General features: G+C 44.5%; 1 protein-coding gene across 1 annotated transcript in view; it reads right to left on the bottom strand.

Annotated features, from left to right (window-relative positions):
* Positions 1–22,843, bottom strand: part of ITGA10 (integrin subunit alpha 10) — an 85,123-nt gene extending 62,280 nt beyond the window's left edge. The window contains exons 1-2 of the mRNA XM_063439529.1: positions 22,731–22,843; positions 184–295 (exon numbers count right to left, since the gene is read on the bottom strand). Of these exons, the coding sequence (XP_063295599.1) occupies positions 184–295; positions 22,731–22,782 (164 nt within the window). The 5' untranslated portion in view covers positions 22,783–22,843. The remainder of the gene's footprint in view (positions 1–183; positions 296–22,730) is intronic.
* Positions 22,844–24,533: the final 1,690 nt, after the last annotated feature.

The raw sequence follows: 24,533 nt of genomic DNA on the forward strand, positions 1-24,533 counted from the left end.
AGGCAAGTCAACTGTAACAAAATATGCGTAAAGACTGGCAAAAGAAGACACTATCCTGGGGGTAAGTAGGTCTTAATAAAGCTTTAATTAATGGAACTTGCAATCAGTGGCCATTTTTGAGATGAACCATCCATGGATGGAACATGAAGATAACCCCTGGGTTTTGGAGACACTGCCACTTACCATTTTTGTCCATGAGCTTCATGTTGTAAAACCTTGTACCCAAACTGCGCTGCCTCTGGTCCACGGAAAACCTGTGGCCTCCGTGTGTCGATATTGAAGGACAAAACAAAACCTTGCAAATGAAAGAAAAAAATTGTCATATCAATAAAAGAAGGGATACTATTAGGCTTGTTGAACGATATTGTAACATATACACTGTATTACACTGTATTAACCATAGCGCCCAGGAGGTAGATGAGGGCTGCAGAATGAAGGGGGTCCCAAACAAGTAACTTGACTAGGGTCCTGTGAGATCTTAATCCTTTTTAAACCTAACTCTTGTAGAGGGAGTAAAGTATATTTTTAAACTTTTAGATCTTAAAAATGTATTTGTTGTGTTGTTCTACTATTCTCAACTTATACTGTTAATGGGAGTAAAATAAATGGTTCCTTTGGTTTCATTTTTCATGTTTATGCTGATAACGTGCAAATGAACCTGTCCTATCCTATTTTTTTCCACGTCTCTCGAATTGTGTTTCCAACTAGATGATTGCTCTCTTTTTTTAAACTCATTCTCTCCAAAACAGAACGTCTCGTCTTTCCTCCTTTGAGCAGTATTACTCCCGTGTCTATCTCCCTCCAAGTCGATGGTACTACCATCAACACTACCTCACAGACTTGTTGCCTTGGCATTCTTTCTGATTCCAACCTCTCCATCACTGCTCACATCCAATCCTCAATCTCCTGCTTCATTCATCTTCATTCCGTCTGACCCCACTGAATGCTGAATGCAGCTCAGGTGCTTGTCGAAGCTGCAATCATCTCCCACCATGATTAATGCAAGCCACATCTTATTGGTCAAATGCACTTCCAGCTTGCCCCACAACAGTTAATAATGGATGCTGCAGGCAGTCTAATCTTCTTATCTTCTCGCACCTCCCACACCTTCCCCCTTCTATCGGTCCATAAATTGCTTTACCATAAGATGTAGGGCTCAATATCAAATTCTGATCCTTACTTACAAATCTTTTCACAACACTGCTCCTATCTGACTGTCCTCGTTAATACACAAGTATGTCCTATAGCTTTAAAAAAAAAATGAATGAAATTACTGAAAACTCACTTCTTCAAGAAGGCTTTTCAATAAAACTATTAACAGCTTTCCCACCCCACATCTCATTAACCCGGGTAGGACACTGAGTACCCGGTCTAGCTGGGGACATTGTCCCCCTATCGATTCACTTTTATCTTGATACTTTGTTGTGAACTGTATTCATTTTAGTCTGTTTAGAGCACAGTGAACTTTAATTTGCAACTTTTATTTACACCAGTGATTATTATACAGAGACTATTACCTTGCTCTGAGAGACAAGCCATGCAGACTTTCTATCTCCCATTTTCAGCATACACCTTTAGATTCTATGGTAGGGCTGTCACATTGCAATGTCAGCTACTGTTGAACTACAATTCCCATAATTCCCTGCCAGCTTAATGTTGTCAGTGAACTAGCCAACACCTGATTCCCTAGATTGGAAGGTATTGTCACAACATGTCACAGGTCATTAAAAGGTTGTAAAACAGGTTACATTTCTAACTCTGTTGCTCAGTAACATGCCCCGGTCTCCTCTCTCTGTTCGAGGAAGTAGAGAGTGTTAAACTGCATGGTATAACTAGGGTTAATTTAAAAAGGCACCTGCAGTACAGTCTGCGGATTGAGAGGGGGCTATGTATGCAAAGGGTGTAGACCCAAAACAGACAGAGACTCTCTGTCAACCAAACAGGCAAGGGGTTTAGGAAACCATACACAAACAATTATAATGGGGTGGGCCTCACGCCTAGCTGCTCTCTCAGGGCCGACCTCGATGCTTCCAGTCTGGACCTGGGTCTGATGTTAATAGAATCTAGAGCCTTATTAGATTGCGGACGTAGGATTATGGGTAAGGGGAGGCAATCACACTTGATAGGGCAGTAGTTATTTGGAAGCACCTTCTTACAGTAATATATAAAAAGTAGTAGGTACCTGGAATAGCCTTCCTGTGGGAGCAGTAGAGACTAACAGCAATATAGGCAGACAAAGTAATAGAGCAGCAGGAAATGCTAGCAGAATGCTTGGTTGTATAGGGAGAGGTATTAGCAGTAGAAAGAGGGAAGTGCTCATGCCATTGTACAGAATACTGGTGAGACCTCACTTGGAGTATTGTACGCAGTACTGGAGACACTGGCATACCGACCATGGTCACAGGGGTCGCCGCTGTGACCGGACCCCTCACTCCAGGATACCTTATGGGCCGGTGCACAGCTGCACCGGCCTGGGTCTGCGGTTCCCGGAGGTCTGGCAGGAAGGGAGAGCTGCACTGTGCTGTCAGCACTGTTCGAGCACTTCCTGTCAGACCGGGAACCGCGGCCAGTAAGGTACAGGAGGGGAGGGGGGAGAGCAAGAGAGTATGGGATACAGGGAGGGGAGGGGGAGAGAGAGAGAGAGAGAGAGTATAGGATACAGGGAGGGGAGGGGGCGAGAGAGAGGGTATAGGATACAGGGAGGGGAGGGGGCGAGAGAGAGGGTATAGGATACAGGGAGGGGAGGGGGCGAGAGAGAGGGTATAGGATACAGGGAGGGGAGGGGAGGGGGAGAGCGAGAGGGTATAGGATACAGGGAGGGGACGGGGAGAGAGAGAGCGTATAGGATACAGGGAGGGGACGGGGAGAGAGAGAGGGTATGGGACACAGGGAGGGGAGGGGGAGAGAGAGGGTATAGGATACAGGGAGAGGAGGGGGAGAGAGGGTATGGATACAGGGAGTGGAGGGGGGAGAAAGGGAGCGGAGGGTACAGGGAGCGGAGGAGGGAGAAATGGAGGGTATGGGACACAGGGAGGAGAAGGGAGGGGGGAGAAATGGAGGGTATTGGACACAGGGAGGGGAGGGGGAAGAGAGGGAGAAATGGGACACAGGTAGGGGAGGGGGAGAGAGGGAACAATAGGACACCGAGAGGGGAGAGGGAGAGAGGGAACAATGGGACACAGAGAGGGGATAGGGGAGAGAGGGAACAATGGGACACAGGGAGGGAGGAGGGAGAGAAAGAACAATGGGACACAGGGAGGGAGGAGGGAGAGAAAGAACAATAGGACACAGGGAGGGGAGGGGGGAGAGAAAGAACAATGGGACACAGGGAGGGGAGGGGGGAGAGAAAGAACAATGGGACACAGGGAGGGGAGGGGGAGAGAATGAACAATGGGACACAGGGAGGGGATGGGGAGAGAAAGAACAATGGGACACAGGGAGGGGATGGGGGAGAGAAAGAACAATGGGACACAGGGAGGGGGTGAGAGGGAACAATGGGACACAGGGAGGGGAGAGGGAGAGGAAACAATGGGACACAGGGAGGGGAGGGGAGAGAGAGGGAACAATGGGACACAGGGAGGGGAGGGGAGAGGGAGAGGGAACAATGGGACACTGGTAGGGGAGGGGGGAGAGAAATAACAATGGGACACAGAGAGGGGAGGGGGAGAGAAAGAACAATGGGACACAGGGAGGGGAGGGGGAGAGAAAGAACAAAAACACAGGGAGGGGAGGGGGAGAGAAAGAACAAAAACACAGGGAGGGGAGGGGGAGAGAAAGAACAAAAACACAGGGAGGGAAGGGGGAGAGAAAGAACAATGGGACACAGGGAGGGAAGGAAGGGGAGAAGGAACAAGGGGATGGAGGAAAGAAAGAACAATGGGACACAGGGATGAAGGGGAGAGAGAGGGAACAATGGGACACAGGGAGGGGAGGGGGGAGAGAAAGAACAATGGGACACAGGGAGGGTGTCAGGATCGGGTCAGGGATCCAACACGCAGAGTACAAAGAGTAGCAGATACGTATACCGGTCCTTAGAATGGCCGGACTTAACGTAAAACTATGATAGAATGGTCAGAGACAAGCCGAGGTCGAGGGAACAAGAAGACAGGTAAGCGAGAGACAAGCCGGGTCAAGGATAACAGAAAGACAGGAGAGTAAATACCAAAGCCGGGTCAGAACCAAAAGGCAAGAGAATAACAAAGCACTGTGTGACTAGGCAGACTAGAACCACGACAGGGCAATGAGTAAATGAGAGAGCCACTGTTAAGTATCCTGGTTAGGGAGAGAAGACACGCCTCCGGCGAGTCCTGATTCGTCTCCCGAGATTTGAGTGACAGGACGTTCCGGGTTGGCGTCATGACGTCGACCTCCGGTCCTCCTGCTATAAAAGGAAGTGACTCCCTCGCGGCCGGCGTTAGCAAGACCGAGTGAACCGCGAGGGGCCGAGGAGACATGCCGTCCGGACGGATAAACTTCTAAGTCTCTACCTCTCTCAGAGGTAGAGGCTTCAGGTACCCTGACAGTACCCCCCCTCTCAGATACGCCCACCGGGCGGAAGGAGCCGGGGCGAGATGGAAAGCGGGAGTGAAATGCCCTGCGAAGGCGAGGAGCATGAACATCCTCTTGTGGTACCCAACTCCTCTCCTCAGGACCATAACCCTTCCAGTCAACCAAATATTGTACTCTCCCCCGGGAGACACGAGAATCAATAATGGAGTTAACCTCATACTCCTCCTGACCCTCCACCTGAACAGGGCGCGGAGGGGCGATTGTGGAGGAGAATCTGTTACAGATTAGAGGTTTCAGCAATGACACGTGAAAGGAGTTCGGGATGCGTAAAGTAGCTGGGAGAGCTAGACGATACGCCACTGGGTTAATTCGAGTCAAGATCCTGTAGGGACCAATATAACGAGGAGCGAATTTCATGGAAGGAACTTTAAGGCGAATATTCCTAGTACTCAACCAAACTCTATCGCCTGGAACAAAATTCGGGGCCGCCCTTCTACGTTTGTCAGCATGTTTCTTAACCAGCATAGAATTGTGTAGAAGAATCTGTCGAGTCTGATCCCACAACTTCCTCAAATTGGCCACATGGACATCAACCGACGGCACTCCTTGGGAAGGAGAAACCGAGGGAAGAATAGATGGATGAAAGCCATAGTTCATGAAGAAGGGGCTTGAATGCGTAGAGTCACAAACGAGATTGTTGTGCGCAAACTCCGCCCAAGGAATCAAACCGACCCAATCGTCCTGGTGTTCGGAAACAAAACAACGTAAGTATTGCTCAATCTTCTGGTTGGTTCGTTCGGCAGCTCCGTTAGACTGAGGATGATAGGCGGACGAAAAATTCAATTTGATGCCTAATTGAGAACAGAATGATCTCCAAAAACGGGAAACAAATTGGGAGCCTCTATCAGAAGTGATCTCCGAAGGAATCCCATGCAAGCGAAAAATCTCTTTAGCAAAGATCTCCGCCAATTCAGGAGAAGTCGGGAGTTTAGGCAAAGGTACGAAATGTGCCATCTTGGTAAACCTATCGACTACGGTGAGGATAACAGTGTGCCTTTTAGAAACAGGCAAATCCACAATAAAGTCCATTGCCACACAGGACCAAGGTTTGTCAGGAATTTCCAGAGGTTGTAGAAGGCCACAAGGAAGCGAATGCGGTAGTTTAGTTTTAGTACAGACCTCACAAACTCCGATAAAATCCTTAATATCCTTCCGTAACGAAGGCCACCAGAAATCCTTGGAGATCAAAGAATACGTCTTGCGAACACCCGGATGACCAGCCACCTTACTCTCGTGAAGACACTGTAAGAGCTCCAATTGGAGTTCAGGAGGAACGAAATGTCTGGAAGCCGGAGTCAGTCTAGGTGCCAGATGCTGCAAGCTCCTTATCTGATCAAGTAGCGGAGAATGGACTTTGAGAGTAGTGTTAGCGATAATGTTACACTTGGGTACTATAGAGGACAAAACCGGCTCAGATACGGCAGCAGGTTCATATTGGCGAGACAAGGCATCGGCTTTAGAATTCTTAGAACCTGGCCTATATGTGAGTACGTAGTTGAAGTGAGTGAGGAATATGGACCAACGAGCCTGTCTAGATGATAGTCGTTTAGCCTCTCCAATATAGGATAAGTTTTTATGATCTGTCAAAATAGTAACAGGATGCAAAGTACCCTCCAACAAATGTCTCCACTCCTTTAAGGCCATTATAACCGCTAGTAGTTCCCTGTCACCAATGTCATATCTGCTTTCAGTACCTGACAATTTTTTGGAAAAGTATCCACAAGGATGTAATGGTTTATCTACACCCAATCTTTGGGACAGAACGGCACCTATACCTGTCTCAGAAGCTTCAACTTCGAGTAGGAAAGGTAGTGTAGTATCAGGGTGAACTAAAATTGGTGCGGAAGCAAACAGCTCCTTGAGTGTCTTAAAAGCCAGAAGTGCTTCAGTAGACCAATTCTTAGTATCAGCCCCTTGTTTGGTCATATTGGTGATGGGAGCAATGATAGAGGAGTATCCCTTAATGAAACGTCTGTAGTAATTGGAGAAACCAATAAATCTCTGAATAGCCTTGAGACCCTTAGGTAAAGGCCAATCTAATATGGATTGGAGCTTCTCCGGATCCATCTCAAACCCCTCCCCAGAAATCACATAACCAAGAAAGGTAGTTTGGGATTGGTCAAAGCTGCATTTCTCTAATTTGCAGTATAAGCCATGCTGAAGAAGTTTGTGTAAAACCCTTCTGACCTGTCCGTGGTGAGTTTCAATATCCCTGGAATGTATAAGTATATCATCAAGGTATACAATCACACAGTCATCTTGAAACTCCCTAAGAACCTCATTAATAAGGTCCTGAAATACCGCCGGGGCATTGCAGAGACCAAAAGGCATTACAGTATACTCATAGTGCCCATATCGAGTATTGAATGCAGTTTTCCACTCGTTTCCGTCGTGAATTCTCACCAAATTATAAGCACCTCTAAGGTCTAACTTAGTGAAAATCTTAGAACTTTTTAATCGATCAAAAAGCTCGGTGATCAAGGGAATCGGATATACATTTCTAATGGTTATCTTGTTAAGACCTCGGTAGTCAATGCAGGGTCTTAAAGAACCATCCTTCTTTTTAACAAAAAAAAATCCAGCCCCAGCAGGGGAGGAGGATCTTCTAATGAACCCCTTGTCTAGGTTTTCACGAATATACTCCTCTAGAACTAAGTTTTCATTCGTAGACAAAGGGTATACATGACCCCTGGGGGGCATAGTACCAGAAAGTAAATTAATTTTGCAATCAAAAGGCCTATGTGGTGGTAAGGTATCAGCCTTTCCTTTGTCAAATACTGCCTTTAAATCTTGATACAAGGACGGTATCTGTACTTTGGTAGAGTCGGTAGCGTTATTAAGTGCGTTGACACTACAAAGAGGTGACACTTTCTTTAAACAATTCTCTTGACAATCCTGACCCCACGAAACTATTTCCCCTGATCTCCAATCTATAACGGGGTTATGTCTCTTAAGCCAGGAGTATCCCAGGACTATGGGAACAGAAGGAGATGAAATGAGTAGTAGGGATATTTCCTCCTTGTGTAGAATACCAGTAGTTAAGTTAAGAGGTGTGGTCTCCCGGAAAATCACAGGCTCAACTAAAGGTCTACCATCAATGGCCTCAACAGCCAAGGGTGTCTTCCTTAACTGGGATGGGATAGTGTGTTTGGTGAGAAACTTTTGGTCGATAAAACTCTCAGCAGCGCCGGAGTCTATCAATGCCATAGTCTCTAAAGTTCCCTTTTCCCAAGTTAAAGAGACCGGTAATAGGAGTCTATGTTCTTTGTAGTTATGAGTAGAGGACAAAATCGAAACACCCAAGGTCTGTCCTCTAGAGAAACTTAGGTGCGAGCGTTTCCCGGACGACTGGGACAGCTCAAACGTACATGACCTCTGGCTCGACAATACATACACAGTCCCTCCCTTCTCCTGTACTGTCTCTCCTCCTCTGACAGACGAGTAAGGCCTAACTGCATAGGTTCTGAAACCTGTGGAGTTTTGGTTTCAGAAATTTGAAATGATGGTGCTAGTCTAAAGGAAGATTTACCGGTTCTATCTCGAGTATTCTGCCTCTCCCTTAGACGTTCGTCAATACGAGAGATAAAGGAAATTAAGTCTTCCAGGTTCTCGGGAAGCTCTCTTGTCGCTACCTCATCAAGTATTACATCGGATAATCCATTTAAAAATACGTCTATATAGGCCTGTTCATTCCATTTTACCTCTGCCGCCAAAGACCTAAACTCTAGTGCGTAATCCACAAGTGTTTGGTTGTCTTGTCTAAGGCGCAACAGTAATCTGGCTGCATTGACCCTCCTGCCAGGGGGATCAAAAGTTCTTTTAAAAGCAGCTACAAAGGCATTATAGTTATAGACTAATGGATTATCATTCTCCCACAACGGATTAGCCCATCTCAGAGCTTTCTCAATGAGTAAGGTAATAATAAATCCCACTTTTGCCCTATCAGTAGGGTAGGAACGGGGCTGTAGCTCGAAATGGATACTGATCTGGTTCAAAAACCCACGACACCTCTCAGGAGAACCAGCATAACGTACAGGTGGGGTAACTCGGGAAGAAGCAACTACAGTAACTACCTCTAGCCCTGAACCCACAGAAGAAGCAGACGTATTACGCATCTCCTCAGGTGGATTAATAGGACGTGATAGCAGCGCCTGTAGTGCTAGCGCCATCTGATCCATCCTATGATCCATGGCGTCAAACCTAGGATCAGGGGAACCAAGCTGACAATTTGTACCTGCAGGATCCATGGCCCTGTCGTAATGTCAGGATCGGGTCAGGGATCCAACACGCAGAGTACAAAGAGTAGCAGATACGTATACCGGTCCTTAGAATGGCCGGACTTAACGTAAAACTACGATAGAATGGTCAGAGACAAGCCGAGGTCGAGGGAACAAGAAGACAGGTAAGCGAGAGACAAGCCGGGTCAAGGATAACAGAAAGACAGGAGAGTAAATACCAAAGCCGGGTCAGAACCAAAAGGCAAGAGAATAACAAAGCACTGTGTGACTAGGCAGACTAGAACCACGACAGGGCAATGAGTAAATGAGAGAGCCACTGTTAAGTATCCTGGTTAGGGAGAGAAGACACGCCTCCGGCGAGTCCTGATTCGTCTCCCGAGATTTGAGTGACAGGACGTTCCGGGTTGGCGTCATGACGTCGACCTCCGGTCCTCCTGCTATAAAAGGAAGTGACTCCCTCGCGGCCGGCGTTAGCAAGACCGAGTGAACCGCGAGGGGCGAGGAGACATGCCGTCCGGACGGATAAACTTCTAAGTCTCTACCTCTCTCAGAGGTAGAGGCTTCAGGTACCCTGACAGAGGGGAGGGGGGGGGGAGAGAAAGAACAATGGGACACAGGGATGGGGTGAGAGGGAACAATGGGACACAGATAGGGGAGGGAGGAAAGAAAGAACAATGGGACACAGGGAGGGGGGGAGAGAGAGGGAACAATAGGACATAGGGAGGGGAGGGGGAGACAGGGGGGATATGATAGAAACATTTAAATACATAAAGGGAATCAACACAGTAAAGGAGGAGACTATATTTAAAAGAAGAAAAATTACCACAACAAGAAGACATAGTCTTAAATTGGAGGGGCAAATGTTTAAAAATAATATCAGGCCTTAGTGGAGTACCCATAATTGGGAAGTTGTGCGTGCCTTCTATCCACTTCTCGATAAATGCAATAGAAACAATTCTTAACGGCTCTATATGCAATATTACCCCACATAGTGTTATTTATTTTTATATCTGCAGATTGGTCATGCTATTATATGGCAGAGATTATGAACACGTGGCCCCAGCACAGTCAGAATGATTTATTACTATTTATGATTGAATGATTTATTGTGTTTATTCTGTAGATTTGCAGCTGTGTAATAAGAATTATATCTTCTCACTGTATAAACCAATTTATGTCATGATTCATTCTTATATCAAATATCACCTCTCATTAAAACATGTGATAATCTGTACAATGTGCATTTTATTCCATGTTAAACAAACTACAACCGTCTATATTTTTCCATTTATATATTTCTCTTAAAACCTTGTACGATGGCTGTTTATACAAACACACATTATCCTATTTCCTTTTCCATCTATGTGAAAGTCGTCACCCTTATTGCGCATGCATCGCACCTTTACATAACTATAATAACAGCAATAAAATCTACAATAGCCAAATACTATATTTATGAAAAGCTGCACATACATAGAATTGCCTTCCAGCAGAGAAGGTAAAGACTAATAGATTGTAAGAGTTTAGAAAACTAATGGATACAGGCATAGATCAGTACCAAAATTACAAGTACCAAAAAAGAATGAGCTGCTGAGGTGGTCACAACTTGCAGAACACACACTGCAAATTGACAACAACCACATCACAACTACATTTCGATGATTCTCCTCCTCCATGCCCTCTCCCTCCCCCAGAGTGAATGCAGAGACCGACCCCTCCCACACACTCTTGGACCCGTTTGGTCCTACATATATGATTGGTTCATATCTACCGATCACTCGCTTCTACTGTGGATTCAGCCACATATAGCCCTCCACAACTGGGAAACGATCATTCCACCTAAACTCCACCGAATCATTATTTATAAAATAATAATAATAAAAAATAAAGTGTTCGCCATTAAATACTAGCCAGACTATCGTCAACTGGTACTTGTTATAGAATAGACAACTGGATACCACCAACACACCAGAGAACTCAGACGCATCCATGGTCCTTACCGGCAATATATTTTAAGTTTCTGTAACCTAGCTACATCTGCAAATTCAGTGACTGTAATCCGTATTACTGTACCAATTTACTACATACTTATTGACACTGTGATGCTTGTTAGTGTATCAACTTGCTGAACACAATAAAAAAAAAAATAGAAAAATAGTAAATCATTAGCTAAGAAAGGTTAGAGACACACTAAAGAGGTCACATAAAACAAGGTGCCCAATGGCAGAGGGTCCGAACAGTGAAATAGGAGAGACCATTCACCCCGCTCAAGGGACCTCGGCACTGAAATCAGGTCATTGAAAAAATATTTTTAACAACCCTTTATTCACTGGGGTTGTAGGGAATGGGCACAGGGACAGAGGGACACTATAGTGTTAGGAATACAGTTTAGTATTCCTAACACGATATTGTTCCTTTAAGTTTTACCACTAAAGTTACAGACCTGGATGGAACGTTGGTAAATACACAATGTGATTGGCTGTCTATACAACCAATCATAATGCAGCTGTGTACAATTTGGAATAAACCCGTCCTTGTAAGGTGTTCCCAAAAACCTAACATAAGGAAGGGATATGGGACAATGAAACAGCAAGATGTTTTAATGGTTCTTCAAGTGACTGCACCAAACAAATACCATCAGAAAGAGAAAAATTAATTGTACCCACTTTTTAGGACAGAGTCCGGGATATTTCTAAAGCTTGTTGGTTTTTTGTTTACTGAAAATACTTTATTGAAAAAATGGCAATACTTGGACTAGACCTTAGCCAATTCCAAAAATTTTCACTTCCTGAGTTCCAGCCAGGCCAGGGCGGGTGTCTGAGAACCCGCCTGTCACATTTTACCATTACAGTACTTTGTAATCCAGCTTATAAAACCTTCTTACTCATTCAGTACACTCATGGATTCTAGGTTTTTTTTATTTCTTATATTTTGATTATTAAAACTGCACTGTAACATTACAACTCAATAATGGGAAAACTATTTCTTTTGGAACTTTGTTTACCGTTCCTAAGATCCTCTAGGACAGTAAAATCGACTCAAGTTTCATTAGTAAGAAACAATGTGATATAAAATACCTCCTATTTTTTTTTTTTTTTTAATTCTTTATTTTCGTTGTGCAAGTGATAACAATGCATCTTACACTGCCACAGCGGCGTATGCAAATGCAGTTTGACACAATAGTACAATATGTATGACAGTTTGGTCTTAGCACAGTTTTCATATTATGAAGATATTCAAGCTATTATAACATGGTTTATGCGGGACTCGACAAGTTTAGCATTCAGAGTTACTCGAGTAAGAGAGGAAAGAGACGTGAAAGAGATCATTAAAATAATGATTTGCACGCTACGTAGCACGTTTAGGTTTCATGGGATTAGGTCCCCGGCCATAGGTCTCCCTGTGTTCTGCTAGTACGTTAACATATTAGCTGGAGCAGAATAGACTTAGGTGGAGTATACATATTGGTAAGGCCAGTATTATTAGGTACGTTAAGCAGTGGTATTAGTACAGTACCCTATCTCCTGGAGTGCATGGTCAGGTAGCATACAATTCTAGTATAGGAGAGCTTACATGTGAGGAGGCATTTAGGGAGAACATGCACAATTTTTGTAGATTATAAAGGCAAGCGCAGAACCATATCTAGCTGTGACTAGTGGTATGCACTTGTGGGCGACTGAGGGCCTTCAAAACAGTATGACATTTAGCAAAAAACATAACATGAAAACCACAAAAAAGAAAAAGAAACAACGTTATGCTGAATAGCGCTTAGCGCCTAGCGTGGTCTTGTTTGGCAAGATACGATTTTGGTCTCGGAAATATTACTTGCTACTATTTCACCTTACAAAGAAAGGAAAATCAAATCAACTTAGAATCACAGTGCTCGTAAGGATGTCCGTGACCAGTGTCTCTGAGTGAGTGCTGCTGAGCCTCAGCCTATACCAGTCAGTGGCAGAATTGCTTCATGGCTAGGGATAACTTCTCTCCAGGGTCGGGTGCCTCTCCAGCCCCAGGTCCAAGTGAGAGCCGCCATCTGTGTACCACCGACTCGGGTACTTCTAGAGTCCGAGCCTGACCCTTTTTTAGGGTAATCGGAGGATATAGATGCTGTTCGCCGCTGTGTGCGGTCTATCTTCCATCTTCGTGGGAGATGTAGGGCTTGCTTGCCCCGTGTGGCTCTCGGCCTGGGTGGGCATATGTGTGGGTATACATGCTGCTTCACTGTAGTTGTGCCCTGAGTAGGCCCCTGTGCCGCTGGTTTCCCGCCTTTCCTCACTCTCTTCACGGGCCCCGCTGCAAGGCGTCGCCGGAGTTTGAGCCAAAAGCGGTGGAAGATCAGGTCAAGCCGTGTCATGGCCTCAGCGATATAGTCGCGGGAATCCCCCAGGGTGGAACTCGCTGTGTTTGAGTTCACATTAAGAGGATCCGCCATTTTAGGATCTCAGAGAGCCGGTCACCGCAGGGTTCTCGCCTTGGTAGGTAACTGCGGACGTGCTTAGTCAGCTCCGGGGAGACCGGGATAACCCCCACCGGTCGAGGGGGGGGGGGGGGGAATAGGGGTGTTGTCGAACCCAGTCTAGATTCAGAGCTCGGCCGCTTCTCCCTCGCCCCACTCCCAGCAGGCCGCAACAGGACTCCCCGGTAAGTAATAGGACAAGTCCTCGTTTGAAGTGACAGACAGCTTGCCCGGGTGTCCCCTGCTTCCAGGAACAGTTAGATTTGGTCTCGGAGGCCAGTATATTAGGAATTAAATCCTTTTGTTGATTTAGTAGAGCAGGAGCTCCAGCGTTTCACGTCTGGCTCGCTTGGCGGTCAGGCCCCGCCCCAAATACCTCCTATTTTTAATGTATCGTGTGGTATAGTGTAGTAGTTTAATGCAGGAAGAGACTTTGATTCAGTTGCATCTCACCTTGGAAGAGAGGAAACTCCGTTTCATAATAAAAGACCTGGTAGATAACCCGGAGGGACTATCTTATAGCGGTGTCAGGTGTACAAATCATTGAGTTCTAAGCCCCACATACATCCCAGGTAGGAATCATACAAAGCTATCATAGGCTTAGTCAGAGTGCAATGACCGCTCCTTCATATTACATTTACAGTTCCTCAATCAATTCTTCTACTTTTTTTTTTCAATTTGAAATTTATTGAAATATTTTCGCATTAATCATCTTTGTCATAGTATTGGTAAGGCAAGTAAAACAGTTTATCATGCAATATCACATTTGACACTGTATATTGTATATATATATCATAGGAACTTTTGGGAAGGGAAAAAAAAAACCAGAACTTGGAGCATAGTATGCCCTATTGGGCTTTAGGTCTCTTAGTCAGAGTTCACATGGGTGTCAGGAGGATGGTGAACGAAGGGTCACGGTGTCTTGTGGACGGATGGTCTGGTAGTTAATCTACTGATCTTTGTCGCGGTCCATCTCTTGGTAGAGCGTGAGTGCTCTGGTAGACTCTCTCGTGCGTTTGGCTGCACTTCCATGGGTTCAGTTGCTTCCTGTTGCCCAGCCAGCAGCCCAAGGGATTGAAAAAGTGCTTGTGGGTCCTCCGTGGAGGACAGGGTGAGGGCGTCCTTCCCTCGGGGCACCACCAAGGAGCCTCCTGTGTCCCAGCGGTATTTGGTATCGTTGTCTCTGAGGCGCTTGGCTACCTGCGCCAATTTTTTCTTTTCCGCAAGGACTTGAAAGGGTAGGTCACTGTAAATCTCGACTGAGCGCCCCTCAAATGGCACTGTGCCCATCTCTCTGGAGCGTTTCATGATCGCGCTGCGGATTTGGATGTCGCTGGTCACTGCTATGACATCTCTGGGGGCTGCTTCTGGGGCTGTCGTTACTTTTGAAGGTTACTTTTATGTGGGGGATTGCTGGGTTGTCCGCAATGCCCATGGAGGTTATCAGCCTCCTCACCGTTGGGAGCAGGACTTCGTCTCCTATCTCCTCCGGCACCCCTCTAAGGCGGATGTTGCGCCGGCGGTGCCTGGATTCCAAGCCAAGCACCGTTTTTTTCAGCATCTGGACCTCAGTGGTGAGTCTTTCCAGCTGGCTTGTGGTGTGGCTGTGCTGTTGGTCTCTGGAGGCCTCCTTCTCCTCCACCTCCTGTACTCTTCTGTGGATTTTGCCAATTTCGGCCTGGGTCTGCTGAATATCAGCTTTCCAGATCCGCTGCATAGACGCCAGGAGTCGTTTTATATCTCCTTTAGTGGAGGGAGAGGAGTCGTCTTCCGAGTCTGTGGTTGACGCGGCTCCGCCCGGGTCTAGCGAGGCAGGGGATTCCCTCTCTGCCTCAGAGTCATCCGAGGTCTCTGGGCTGTATCGAGGCGCAGGCGCCATTTTGGGTTGCGGCAGCGGCGCGGGCCTCTCGAAGGATAGCCTGATATCAGGCTGCCTTGGTGTCTCCGGCTTCTGGGTTTTTCTGTTTTTTCTCCCCATGGTTGTCTCTGGGTGGGGGTTCGTGAACAGCTGCTTGTAAGTACGTTTTTACCGCTTTTCCGTGCTTATTTTGGTGAGGCCCTTACGGAGCTCCCTTGATACACGTCTGGTAGGTTTCTTGGTCGGCCACGCCCCCCCAATTCTTCTACTTTTAATGTCTCCAAATCCATCCTTTTTACTTTGTTTCTGTACGTTCTTAAAAAAAAACAAAAAAACAAAATAATACTTCCCAAGAGTCCCTATTAAGAAGGGATAAATCTTATTTTAGGCCATTATCCCTCCGGCTTACATGTCTCGAGTCTCCCATGACCACTGCGGTAGAGGGAGCAGAAGCCATGCATGAGATCTGATGCCCTCACAGAAAGAGGAAGCAGAGACATAACGTCACTGCCAGGCTGAGGAAGATGGCTGCCGCCACCCACATCAATATTTTATTTTAATGGTGAAAGGGGGGATCTGGATACTCAAGCAATACAGTGAGACATTGAACATAGGTAGACCCTGTGACAGAGATTCTTTTAAATTTGAAAGCAGAGAGCTCCTACAGACAAGTCCTCTGTAAAACCAAATGTCAACACTGGAAAATCATATACACCAACAAAACATATGCTCTAATGCCATAACGTAATTTCTTTGCCCCAGAGGTTGATGGGAGAAGAGAGATAATTTGCATGAAATGCCTTGTATGTGGGGATTAAAAAAAACTCAATAAGTAGATCATGTTTCTAAATCCCATGATGCACTGCTGGTGATGTCACACAGAGATTGCAAAGGTGTGCGTGGGTTCTAAACACAGAACAGAACCAGGCCTGCAGAATATTAGAGGTGTTCACATCCATTATTTCAGCCCCTCTGCTAAATACCCCACGACAGGAACTACACAGACATTGGCCTTCCCCCTCTCAATCTCCTCTCCCCAGAATATCACTAGGGAAAGAAAGGCCGAATTAAGAACAGAAGCAGAAACTAGCAGTGAAACTCCCACCAATCCGAGCCATAACCTCACTTTTAAAAATAGCGTAATATCAAAGATAATTAAAACATTTGACTGCTGTGGTGACAGGGTTAACCCTTCAATGGATAAAAGCCTTCTAGGTTTGGTGGAAAATGTTAAAATGTACAGACTGTCATTAAAATGCTTTTGTGTTTCTCTAGAAAATAAATTAAAGGCTGAGCTCAGCCCTAAATATAAGCTTCAGATGTATAAATATCCCGTGGATCTGGGTACGATGACTGGGTGGCGGGTGTGGGCTGGGAGACGCTATTATGGTGGAGAATTCATGTCAGATTCAATTTATTCTGCAACTGGCTCTGTGTTACACTAGAAATACGTCACGTTTCACTAATGTATTCACACTGAAGCTGTGTCTGTGTTACACTAACAATACATCACGATTCACCAATGTATTCACACTGTAGCTGTGTCTGTGTTACACTAACAATACGTCACGGTACACCAATGTATTCACACTGCAGCTGGCTATGTGTTACACTAATACGTTACGGTACACCAATGTATTCACACTGCAGCTGGCTCTGTGTTACACTAATACGTCACGTTACACCAATGTATTCACACTGCAGCTGTGTCTGTGTTACACTAACAATACGTCACGGTACACCAATGTATTCACACTGCAGCTGTGTCTGTGTTACACTAACAATACATCACGATTCACCAATGTATTCACACTGCAGCTGGCTCTGTGTTACACTAACAATACGTCACGTTTCACCAATGTATTCTCACTGCATCTGTGTCTGTGTTACACTAACAATACGTCACGTTTCACCAATGTATTCACACTACAGCTGTGCCTGTGTTACACTAATACGTCACGTTTCACCAATGTATTCACACTGCATCTGTGTATGTGTTACACTAACAATACGTCATGATACACCAATGTATTCACACTACAGCTGGCTCTGTGTTACACTAACAATATTTCACGATTCACCAATGTATTCACACTGCAGCTGTGTCTGTGTTACACTAACAATACATCATGATTCACCAATGTATTCACACTACAGCTGGCTCTGTGTTACACTAACACGTCACGTTTCACCAATGTATTCACACTGCAGCTGGCTCTGTGTTACACTAACACGTCACGTTTCACCAATGTATTCACACTGCAGCTGTGTCTGTGTTACACTAACACGTCACGTTTCACCAATGTATTCACACTGCAGCTGTGTCTGTGTTACACTAGCAATATTTCACGTTTCACCAATACATTTACAATGAATCTATTTCTGTGTTACATCAATAGCTCTGCACATTACACCAAAATATTGATATCTCAGCTGTCTGTGTAACATTAACACACAATTGTTTGTATGCATGTACTAAGATTAGTCAGTTTTTGTATAGGTTGTACATTGAACCGCAAGTTGTGTCAACTTTGGTAAGGACTTTTGTTTTCTAATTTAGGTTGCAGTAGTAGCAGATTGGAAAAAAACGTCTAATTTAGCCTTGCTTGAAATGTTTTCTTTTGATAGTCTATTCACCAAATCACACAGCGCATTGTAGTGGTTATGGTGTCAGGATTCTCCTGGCGATGTTTCCTGAGTAAGAATCAAACTGTTTTTGTTCAGTTTGGAATTAGTGACATCTGTTCCACCTGTGTGTTGCACAGATTTCATTGCCGTCAGCTGGAGGTCTCAGCCACTGAATTCTATCCAAGTAAGGATTATATTATTTTATTATTTATATAGCACCAGCAAATTCTGTAGCGCTGTACAATGGGACGCAATTGATACAGCTATTGTCGAAGTAACTTTCACTTTAGATATATCAAAAAGGCATCGTCAAGACTGGACTGGCTTGGGGAACACAAGTGTTGAACCATTCGAAACCACCTCCATTTTTTCATTTGGTTTTCAAACCATCACAACTAACCATTTAGTATATATACGGCACCGCAAAAACGGTATGTCATTGCCAAACATTTGGTAAAACCATGTCAGTAAACAGAAATTCTATTGAAAATACTAGTGCGGTTAAATTAGCATATCAGATTATCAAAGAAATCACAATGAGACTACTGTAACAATTCAAGAACAAGCAAACCGCCTTAGATGTATCTAGATCTAAATTTTAAAAAATGGAAAACTCCCAGCAGTACTTGCAACATTGCAATAGGCCACGCCACTTTGAACAAGAGATAGCCCATTTAATGAGAAAATCCTACGCAGTAACATTTATGAACACTTGGGGGTGCATGATACGAATTAAGTTGTAAATATAAACAATGTTTTAATAAATATTCATAACATGACAAGTCTAGACATTGATCAAAAGGAACTATAGCTGTTACCAGAAAATAACAAGCTTAAGATTTCTGTATAATAGAAGTGTGATGCTATCAGAATGATTCTGATATTTTATGACAGTGTTGATGATCCAATACATTGATGTTATTTGATGGACGCAAGTCCCTCTTCGGCTATGTAACTTTGTAACTGTTGGATTGTTTATCTGTATTAAGATTTCATTGCATTTGGAATAGCCTGTATTTTGCAATCATTAAAGTGAAATTGATTACACACAGCCTTGGGCACTGATGGATAAACTCCACATTGCAGACATTTGTAAGAGAAAGGCGGACCGAGCTGCGTTGAAAAAATATCTCACATATAACTGCAGAGACAAGGTTAGCCATTACAGGCCATGGGTACTGGCAATATGGAGGCTGTTCTACTTTAGTGCCCAGTAAGCAATATGGGGCTACACCATCTCAGTGCTTCCCCCTCTCCCCCAAACACACACTTTTAGTCACTGTAGGATAGAACCTTAAAGGGACACTCGGAGAACCATGACAAATTTCTTGTTAGTACGAACATCAGCTGCAGTCCGAGGCTCGAAACTTACTTTTTTTTCCTGGCTGTTTTCTAAATGGGGAGTTACTGATAGGCCGCGGGCATCAGTTGACACTCTCAGCCAATCAGTCACACTCCTGTCTGTGATTTCCTGTTACAAGCCTTGGACTCCAGCGCATGTTCATGGAACGTGTTAACGATTCCGGATTTAGAACTTGGGAGTTAAACAGTTTGAGGGGATTCTAAAGCGTTAGGAATACAAATCATCCCCCCTCCCCCCGTTTGAGCCCCCCACCTCTGGCAGCTAAAGGGTTAAAAAAAATCTTTGGCCCTCCCCATAGGAAAGCATTGAGTAAATGCTTTTTTTTCCTATGGGGGTTTAACCCCTTAAGGACCAAACTTCTGGAATAAAAAGGAATTATGACATGTCACACATGTCATGTGTCCTTAAGAGGTTAAACTGATGGTGGATGAGCTCATGCAGAGCGTGAGGATTAGCCGCCCAAAAGTCTGTTAGCAAGGCCATCTTAGTCCTGCCAGGTAATTACTTAACGTTATACATTGCTGGACTAAGTGGAATTGGACACTGCACCCAGACCACTTTAATGAGATGAAGTGGCCTGCGTGCCTATAGTGTCCCTTTAACACCTTGTGGTAAGCCAGCATTTGGAGACCTGCTTACACCATAACAACTTAATTATAATAAAGTCGTTATGGTTCCCCAGAGCGTTAATTATAATAATGTAGATTTCAATGAAATTCCAGTGGAATCAAGAGATTTAATTAAAGTAGGAACAACACTGTCCTATGCAGATGCAGAATATTGGCTACATATGGCAAAGGGCTGACTTTCAATCAGTTTCTGTCACCTCAACTTGCCATTTCCCATCAGTAGTTACTTGTGATATCGAATGGGAACAGGCACCTTTTCACACAATGAGTAAAAGATGCCCATGGTATGTCACTGTGCATGCGCAGAAGCATCTATGGCGGTCTTGCTGTCTCAAGGGATCTTTTATAGACTGTACTTTGATAGACAACCTCTCCTGGTGGCTTCTTGTGACAGGAGCTTAAGATACCTGTGCTGTGGAAGATGGGGTTCCAAGTAATGAGAGAATTATTTCACTATTTCTTTCTCCCCCAGGCTCCACCATGGCAGCGAATACCCCACAAGTGTCATTACTGCTTTAAAAGGACACTATACGAACCAAAACAACTAGCTCAATGAAGTAGTTTTGGTGTACAGATCATGCCCCTGCAGTCTCACTGCTAAATTCTCTGCCATTTAGGAGTAAAATCAGTTTTGTTTCTGTCTATGCAGTTGTAGCCACACCTCCGCTGGCTGGGACTCACACAGTCTGCATAAAAAAAAAGGTTTCATTTTCAATCAGATTTTAGTTTGCGTTAGACGTTTTTATCTACTTCTCTGTTTATTGAACTTTAATCACACACCGGAGGCTCCTGCAGTGTCTAGAAGGCTATTAACAGAGAATAAATTGTTTGAATTCACATGCAATTATAAATTAAACAGATTTAGCAATAAAGGAAGTTTAAACAGTAGATCTCTCTTTACAGGAAGTGTTTAGAAAGCTGTGTAAGTTACATGCATGGAGGTGTGACCAGGGCTGCAAAAACAAAGTATTTTAACTCCTACTTGGCAATGAATTGAGCAGTGAGAATGCAGAGGCATGATCTATACACCAAAACTGCTTCATTAAAAGGATTATATAGTTTTATTATACACAAATTTGTATTCCTAAACTATAGACTGAGCCATCTGGTTCTCCCCTCCCTCGTGCTCCGTGTTCCAGCAACTAAATGGTAAAAAAAACTTTAGTCACTTATCCGATTCGAGCGTCGATGTCCCTTGGTGCTGGGTGGGTGCCCTGCATACTCGGATGTCAACCAACAGAGGGTCTAATGCGTATGCCTGGTGAGCGGTGCTTTCCTAAGAGGATTTTACGGACACTGGATGTCCTCATGACGAGTATGAGGACATCCAGCATCAGTTAGGCGACTAAAGGTCCGTTAACAACCAGGAAGCGCCTCAAGTGGCTGTGTGATTGACAGCCACTAGAGACCGTCTTATCCTGCAATGTAATTATTGCATTTTTTCAAAAAATGTTAAGTTTTACATTGCAGAACCAAGTAGGGCATGGACACTGCAATCAGACCACTTCCATGAGATGAAGTGTTCTGGGTGCCTATAGTGTCCCTTTAAGCTAAAGTTGTCCAGGTGCCTATAGTATGCCTTTAATTATAGTACCAGGTCCATGCTCCTGCGGTGTCTTACTCCGACATACAACGCAAGATGAAAGAGGATAGAAAAATACACTAAATACCAGGAGAGGGTTGAGGAAAAATACAGTCCTGTTCTACAGCTGAATGCGCTATTTAGTATCGAAAAATAAATCAATACTGTAAAAGCAAGATTTAACCATTAGGACATCTTCCAACAATCTTTAGGTAACAAAAACGATCTAACGGGGATCTGAGACACGTTATTCTACAATCTGAACCCTGTTTAATCAGATCAGAGTTTTAGAGAAGATACTATGAAATTCACAACACGTCAGGGTGTTTGTAAACTTGTGTTAAACAGTAGTGATGATTCTAACACCGAAAAAACGCAAATCCTTATTTTTGAATAGTCTATCCAAACATTGGTAAATTGGATATTCTTCAACGAGGGAGCGAAGAGATTGGTGGTATGTCTACAAATATATTACAAATAATATCATTTATATCGATAGGTTAGGGGTGACAGGCGGCTGTTGTCACACTGTTATTCCCATCTGGCTAAGCATCATGGGAAATGTAGTTCTGAATGAAATGGAGAGATACCAGCAAGCCACCCCTTCACTAGACATGATTTTCTTTTATTATCAATATCTGTAGAACACCAACGTATTCTGCAATGCTGTACAAAGGGTATACAAGCAAGTCAGGTACAATTTAACAAGCAAGGTAAAGTAAAGGTATCAAAAGAGGCTGGGCAGCCCTGCCCCAAAGAGCTTACAATCTAAATAACTCAGTCCCACTATATAAACGTTAGTAGAACATATGTGTTTCTGGCTTTAATGCACCCCTTTAGAATTAGAATGAAAATATTAAGGGACAGAAATGAACACACGTAACCCCTTTATGACAGATGATATACCAAGACTGAAATCAAAGGATCTGCTTAACCCTTTTTCCTCAAGGGGTTAAAATAACCATAACCAGTTTTAAAGTTAAAAATTTTTTTTAATTCTGCGGTTAAAGAATATTTGTAACCACATTACATCAATTTTTCTGATTTAAAACAAACAAACAAACAAAAACAAAAAACATCACTAAAGACAGGGTCTATAAAATGTCACTAGTGAAAAAATTGTGCAAATATCTCAAACTGGAGCAATCATAGTAGCAGGTTTCCATGGTGATTGCATCAATTTTCTATTAGTGAAATTTGTTTAAACCCCCCTCCCCCTTCCATTAAATGTCAAACTGTCCATCTGAAGTAGCACACAATGTCAGCCTGATACAAACTTAACCCCATCACACACTACCCTAACATGCCAGGCAAAGATGCAAAGGGTTAAAGAACTTTTGGGGTGTTTTTTTCAGGACAGAGATGATGGTGAGAGATGGTGTCGCAGACAGGGAGAAGTCCCCTTACCTTGTCCAAGGAGGAAGGGGAGCAGGAGAAGGAGGTATTTGTTGGACTCCATCGGTTTAGCTAGCAGAGGAAATAACCCTCCCAGGAGTGCTGGTGAAGGATGGGTGTAATCTCGCCACAAACTCAAAGCCTGCTCTGTCCTCAACACACACTCCACAATTTTGTCTCCTCTCTGGGAGAGACTTTTCATTGGCTACTAAAAATAATCCGAGTTTTTCTTGGCCAACAAGACAATGTTACAAAACTTCACAGCCCAACTGGAGGCAAGTAAACTGCTGAAACATGGACTGCCCAGACACATGGAAGGGACTCCCAGCAGAGGTGGTAGAGAGGAATAATTCCAGCACTAAAGCCTGAATATGGAATGATTTCTTGGGTTGATATGGGTGAGATTAGAAGGGCAGGGGGAAGGCATGGAGAAGGATGGGCGGCTGGTTAGACTGTAATAAAGCACAGCCTGCACATTCCAGTGTGAATAGGAGAAGGGGTAGTGACAGCTGGACCAGATACTCTGCATCACTCTACATTGAATCATGGGTAGGAGAAGGGGGTACATTCCTGCCTGATAGACCCTCACTGCATGTCCTCCTACAGTTACAATAATTCAGAATGTCCTGCAGCCATTATTGGGGGGTAGCTGAATGATAAACCCACATACATTGTGTGACTGGCACACTGAGACACTTTTTTTTCCTGGTGTGTGGCTTTCCACTAACAGACTGCTTTTTTCCAGACAGGGATGTGACTCATGCACTCTAACCATGAGAGGAGTGAAAAACACACTGATCCAGCATGCAATGAGTTAATAACCATTGCTGTTTATTGGCATGAGATAGGAGATTGCAGAAACTGCTCTTACCTGGCATTGAAGGGGTTACAACATGTATTCTTCTCCAGCACAGAAAGTGTTAAATGATGCATTGCTCCCCTCCCGCACTGATGCACTGGTTTTCTTCCTTGGCAATTAAGGGGGTACTGCACACACTGCTTTACTCTGGCTTGGAAGGGATCCGAGGGCTTCTCTAGTTTAGCATGCAAGAGGTTACTGCTGCAGTGGTGTATTTTGGATTTGTGCTACCCTAGGCACGACTAAATTCAAGCACCCCCAAAATCTAAATTTGTCCCCCCCCCAATTCATATCAAGGCCACTTTTTTGACCGACAGACACATGCACTGATATACACTCACTGACAGATACACAGTCATTGGCACACACATACAGTCATTGGCGCACACTGTTTAACCAACACACACTTTCACTGACAGACACACACTGACAGGCACGCACTCTCTCAGATACACATAAAATGACATATACACACTGAGACACCCATTCTCACTGAAAGACACACACTTTCACTCACTCACAGACACACATTGACAGCTACACTCACTCATTCACAGTAAGGTGGACAGCCCCAGAACATGAGGCAAACAAGGCATTTGTCTTGAAGCTTGGGGTGCCATTTTTTGCCTTCAGCATGGAAGGGGTTACTGGTCTCCTTCAGCACGGAAGGGGTTACTGGTCTCCTGCAGCACAGAAGAGGTTACTGGTCTCTTCCAGCACGGAAGGGGTTGCTGCTCTCCTCCAGTATGGAAGGGGTTAATGGTCTCTCTGCTCTCCTCCAGCATGAAAGGGGTTACTGGTCTCCTTCAGCATGGAAGGGGTTGCTGCTCTCCTCCAGCATGGAAGGGGTTAATGGTCTCCTCCAGCATGGAAGGGGTAAATGGTCTCCTCCAGCATGGAAGGGGTTAATGGTCTCCTCCAGCATGGAAGGGGTTAATGGTCTCCTCCAGCATGGA

The sequence above is a fragment of the Pelobates fuscus genome, chromosome 13, assembly GCF_036172605.1.
Source record: "Pelobates fuscus isolate aPelFus1 chromosome 13, aPelFus1.pri, whole genome shotgun sequence".
In the NCBI taxonomy this organism is placed as follows: Eukaryota; Metazoa; Chordata; class Amphibia; order Anura; family Pelobatidae; genus Pelobates; species Pelobates fuscus.